General features: G+C 37.1%; 1 protein-coding gene across 1 annotated transcript; it reads right to left on the reverse strand.

The window, feature by feature from the left end:
- Positions 1–2,653: 2,653 nt before the first annotated feature.
- On the reverse strand, positions 2,654–3,826 carry PDHA2 (pyruvate dehydrogenase E1 subunit alpha 2; the record flags this gene model as incomplete). The annotated part of the gene is given in 4 exon segments (XM_082603569.1): positions 2,654–3,207; positions 3,301–3,403; positions 3,407–3,577; positions 3,581–3,826. Coding segments are annotated over 4 exon segments (1,074 nt in total).
- Between the last annotated feature and the right edge of the window lie 2,256 nt (positions 3,827–6,082).

Here is a 6,082-nt window from a genome sequence, read left to right on the forward strand (position 1 = left end):
GAAAATATTCAAAACTCTGTGCTTTAATTGAATTTGAAACTTGTATTGTGATAAATGTATGTTTTTCTTCTGCTATAGTAAGATTGGACTTTTTTCCTGAAATGAAGTGTCTGTGTTTCTTGGTTTATGATGGTTTCATATCTAATCAGTTATTTGTATGTTAATTTTTACTGGCATTAAAAGAATTCATAATAAAAATTTATAGACAAAATCCATAAACAAAAATTGAAAATGATTTCTGTATATTGTCTACAGAAAATAGCTTTAATTGAGAAGCTTATCTTCCACTTGCAAGTTTATGGAAATATAAGTATGTCAAAATAAATAAAAAGTAGAAGAATTCCTTGTCATTCAAAGAATGTGATTATTTTGACCATCTTATGAATTACTTTGTTTTTGATGAAAGGGATTCAATCAAGTCACCTCTGAACTGAAGCTGCATAACCAAAACACATTAACTAGTAATATCACCGATTTATAAACAACTTGATGCTTATCTCTGCTTTCTGAATTTAGAATGTTGAGGTTATCTTACTTGTTTAAACCTATTTGGGGAAAGGTATGGAGATTAAGCATCCACATATGTGTTCATATGTTTATGGACTCACAGGCCTCTAAGATTTTGGTTTTCTGTTAGAGTTCTTAGAAAGTATCTAAGCTTTTATTTGTAGAAGCAGATGCTGTAAAGAAAAGGTTTTAACCTTTTTTAAAAAATTGAGATATAATTGACATATAACATGACATTAGTTTCAGGTGTACAACATAATGATTCAATATGTGTATGTATTATGAAATGATAACCATAATAAATCTAGTTAAACATCCATCACCACACACAGTCACAATTTTTTTTTTTCTTGTGATGGGTTTTAACCTTTAACAACTTTTGGTGTTATCTGCAAACTATTTCTTAAATCACAGGCAAATTCTGATTTTTGATTTCAGTGAGTCTATCTCAGAGGAGTAAGGTATGCCAAACATCATGCTCAATAGGACTTTAGGTCATTTGGTGAATATAACCAAGTAAAGATGTTTTCACTGTCATGACTTGTTAATTGACATGGTATTGGACTATAGAGAAAACCAAACCTGTATGATCCAAGTTAGATTTTCTCATGAAAAAAGTTATCTGTGAATGCTCAGTTCTGGCCAAGGCAGATTTTACTTTCAATTTTTTATTAATATCACCTCCCCTGCTTAACTCCTTTGGTGTCGTCATATCTGTTCATTTATTTTTCAGTCTGAAATTTACTAAGAGTTCTTTAAAGTATGGAATAACGGTACAACTGGATTGTAAAATAAGAGTAGCTTTCACTGGAAGATTAAAGCAAAATGCAGTTTTCCTCTAGATTTTAACTTTGCTTACATCTTTCCTTTAAATTGATACACTAAAAATATTGCAATTAAGTACAACATGAAAAAATGTCCTTGTCCTATCGCCCCCTGCTCTGTTATATATCATGTTTTATTGGAAAAATGGTCAATGTTAAGTCGCTTCAGCATCAATACTGAATATTCACACATGTGTGTATGCACATGCACACCATTTAGTAGGCTGTGTTCAATTGGTTAATTTAAGCAAACTATTTTAAGTGACACAGCAGTAGGGGTCCTGATACTTTGGTACTGCTTGAAATTACTTCTTAACTTCAGAATAGTGACTTTACACCTAAACCTCTAGCAGGGTTGAGCAGGAATCAAAGAACTATTTTTCCTTTAAATAAGAGTATTTACTAAAATAATATAAAGCTAAATCAAACAGAACTATTACAGAAGATAATTTGGGAAGTTAAATAATATTTTCTCTGTTTTTCCTATTTTTTTTTTAAGATTTTTTTTTGATGTTGACCATTTTTCTTTTAAGTCTTTATTGAATTTGTTACAATATTGTTTCTGTTTTATGTTTTGGTTTTTTGACCGTGAAGCATGTGGGATCTTAGCTTCCCAACCAGGGATCAAAACCACACCCCCTGCATTGGAAGGCAAAGTCTTAATCACTGGACCAGCAGGGAAGTCCCTGTTTTTCCTATTCTAGACTTATATAAATTTAAAATAATCTTTAAGATATTCACATTGTTTAAGTAGTTAAACAAGGAAGCCATCAGACTGAGGTGGCTCTAATGTCTTGGGAGCCTACGTAAGCAAACCAAAACTAAGCCAGAGTCAATGCACTCAAATCCAAGCAAATGAAACTTAAGAACAACCAATCACAAACAGCCAACTAGGCTTTCCCAAATAAGGCAACTCCTTAAGCTATCACCTATCAAATCATTTCCTTGCTCTGCTTCTCTCTAAAAACCTCTCCCCCAGCTCCTGTTGGTAGAATACTCCACCTTTTGTTTGGACTGCCTGATTCTAACTGATATATGCTCAAAATAAACTCTTGAAAATTTTAATGTGCCTCAGTTTATCTTTTAACAATACTAAATGATTAACTGTATAGTATCTTTTAATGCAATAATGTACAATTGAATGTAATATCTCAACTGAATGTATATCTTTCTGTGATCTCATTTATGTCTTTCCATTATCTCTTAATTATCTCAATTCCTCTTAATAAAAGTTTAAAAGACTTTTGTTTTACGGGTTTTATTCCTCCTTAACAAAATTGGGTACACAGTTTCTTAAAGTTGACCATGAATATATTCTCCTTTTAGCTGACTGACTTAAACCTGATCCACTGATTTGCACCATGAATTTCAAAAGGTGGATTAGTGCTGTAGATGTGACGGCTTAATTCTTCCAAAGGTGGTTCAGGAATGGTTATAGCAAACTGAGGAGCAGCGTCAATTTCTTTCCTCACTTCAACATCAATTTCCTTCAATTCTTCAATACTGGCAAGTTTGTTGTTTACCATTTTATCTTTGAGAAGCATGATAGGATGGCTCTTACTTCTTAAATTCTGAACTTCTTCTCGTGTACGATAACTGATTCCAGGGTGACTCATACTGCGTCCATGATAATGGTATGTCAGCAGCTCCATCAGTTTGGGCCCCTTTCCAGATCTACAATAGTCAGCTGCAACCTTAGTTGCCTCCCAAACACATAGAACCTCCATTCCATCTACCCTTAGGCCAGGGATGAAATTGCCTCTCTTGTAGTAATCAGTGTTGGCTGCTGCTCTCTCAACAGATGTTCCCATTCCATAGCGGTTATTCTCGCAGATGAAAATACAAGGTAAATTCCACACAGCTGCCATATTATAAGCTTCAGATATCTGACCCTGATTAGCAGCACCCTTCCCATGTAGAGTCTAACACACCTCTTTGTTTCCCTTATATTTACAGGCCAGAGCAATACCAGCTCCCAGAGGTCCCTGAGCACCAACAATGCCATTGCCTCCATAGAAGTTATTGGCATACATATGCATTGACCCTCCTTCTCCTTCAGCACAGCCACCTCTTCAACCTGTCAGCTCTGCAAGAATTGATGGGACAGAAAGTCCACGAGTACAGCATGAGCCGTGAGCCCGACAGGATGCAATGACATGATCCGTGGGATTTAGCCCAGCCTCAAGACCCACACAAGCTTCCTGACCATCACACAAGTGACAAAAACCACGAATAAATTTCTGTTTTTACAACTGATCCGCCTTCAATCCCATTCGACGAACGGTCTGCATCATCCTGTAGTATTTGAGTCCATCCTCCCGGGTGAGCACTGCGGTGACAGGGGGACCCTCTTCCAACCGATAAAGATCACATTTCTTAATCTCAAATGTAGCATCATTTGAATAGTTACAGGATGCCACAAGCACCCTGTTAGTGGGCTTCTGGATGACAACAGACAGCAAGCTAGAGACAGCAGCGGCCAGCATCTTCCTCATGGAGCACAGCCAGGGAGGCCGTGAGTCTCCATCTGCCAGGATCGCCCGAGTCCCAGTCTCCAGCGGACCCTCCACACCCCAAACGCACGCTACACCACAATGACCGCGCGATGGTGGCAGAAGCCACGTCATGCCACGTGGGGCCGCGGGCCGCAGCCTGGATCAGCTGATTTTTAAAGTGCCTTCCAACTGTAAAATTAAGAATAAAGGTTGTTTCTTGCCCTGGAAGACTTGGCTGAACTACACCCTGTTCCTAACTAACGCCATCATCATTGCTAAAACATCATAATCTGGGTCCCTTTTCCCTGCTAAACGCTAAAGTAATGCTTCCTGAACGTTGTATTAAATGGAAAAGAGGAGAAAACACAATCCTTAAGGCACACAAGAGCTCTGACAGGTTAAGCCAAAGATATTCTTACCAATATTTCTTTAAAGTCTTTTTAAAAATCATTAAAATATGTATGAATATTTAATCCTACTCCACAATACACCATGTTTATTTTAAAGTAAAAATAAAGATGCAAATTATTTGTAGTTTACGTAAGTTAAACACACACACACACACACTTTTTTAAAAAAGTTGGTGCACCGGAAGAATATGCACATTTACGCTATGGATTCTAGCGCCTGTGTCTCCTGATTGGTGGTGAGGGAGGGCACGTGACGGTACACAAATCCCTACCTGAGATTAAAAGTCTAAACCCAATAACAAGCTTTGCCTGGTGTGCGAAAATTGAAATCAGGGTTGAAATGATCTAAGGGTAGATGGAATGGATGTTCTATGTGTCCAGAAAGCAATCAGGGTTAAAGTAGCTACTAACAAGTTTTTACGTGGCACTTTTCCTTGCCCTTTATTGTAATCCTGAATCCTGTTCAGTTTTATCCCTATTTTCTGACTAATTTTTTTGGAGGGGTGTTGGCCTGTTCCTATCACGTCTTCAACAGGTTTCCTTAGAAAATATCAAGATTCATATGGCTTTCTTTCTTGTTTTTATATCAATCTAAACTGAACCAGTCTTAGTCAGGGAAATCAAGAAGCATGTTCTTATAATATTTCATTATATAGTAAACATCAGAAAGCATAACTTCTTATAAAGTGACACAATAAACAATATGCAGTTTGGACTGAAGGAGAGCAATAGAGTTTGCTTAAGCAGTTGGTTTAATCATAGGACAAAAGAAGTCTTACGCCTAGTGTTACAAAGATCACGTACCATTTTCCTCTTTTGTGCTTTTGTGATTTTGTACCCCAATAAGCCAACCATAAACAGGGATTCTGTTCTATTTAGACTATTAAGCAATTCACCTTAATACATGCTTTGGTTTATATCCTCCACCTGTTTGTAAATAAACAAACAAATAAAACACAAAAATCCCTGTTTATAAATTCTCACTCAAATCCCTATGACAAGTTCAAAGCAGCTGCCTTCTCTAACCTAGTTACAAGTGTTATCATGGATACCTCTTATAGTATTCAGGCAGGAAGAAGAAAATAGCTTGTTAAAAAGTTATTCTATCTATTAAAACTCCATCCTCCTCCCACCTTCCCAACCCAGCCATCATAAATGGGCTTCATCTTTTCACTCAATTTAAAAGTCTGCTTTTGGAATTCATGGTCTTGCTGTGTTGTTTGCTCCTTCTTTGATAGTTAGCCTGTCTCTGCTGTTCTCTTTCATTCCTGCAGGTACTGGAGATCTCCAGGGAGCATTATCTCCATGAGAATGAGAAAAATGACACTGTATGATGGAACAGTAGTGTTAATGGGTCACTGAGTGACAGCTGAGCCTTCTCTCAGAGGCATCAGCCAGGCTAGCACTGCCAGGAACACAAGAGCTATACAGTAAAGTGTGCCAATTTAATCTTGTCACATGTAGCCTGGGCTGCAAAGATAGAGCTCTCCTTAAAAGCCCAGTGTGACAAGGCTAAACCTGACTCATGCCAGAGGAGAACATGCAAAGATGCTAATTGCAAAATACCTGTGCTACAGGTCACCACAGAAGATGGCCCTTTTATTGCAACAGGCTCTGGTTAAGATAATAAATAATAAAATGGGAAACTTGTAGGGACCTTTTGGACATCGGTTACACTATACGACCTAAATTCAACTTAAAGATAGACAGATGAAATCATATTTGCAGGCTATGATGTCAGAGTATTTCCATTAAACTCATTAAACCTGATGATGATTTTTCTTTAAGTTTAAACCCATCCACATTTTCAAAGTAAAAGTAAAATTTCCAGACATCAGGTAAAAGT

The sequence above is a fragment of the Mesoplodon mirus genome, assembly GCF_964341445.2.
Source record: "Mesoplodon mirus genome assembly, chromosome: 2".
Lineage (NCBI taxonomy): Eukaryota > Metazoa > Chordata > Mammalia > Artiodactyla > Ziphiidae > Mesoplodon > Mesoplodon mirus.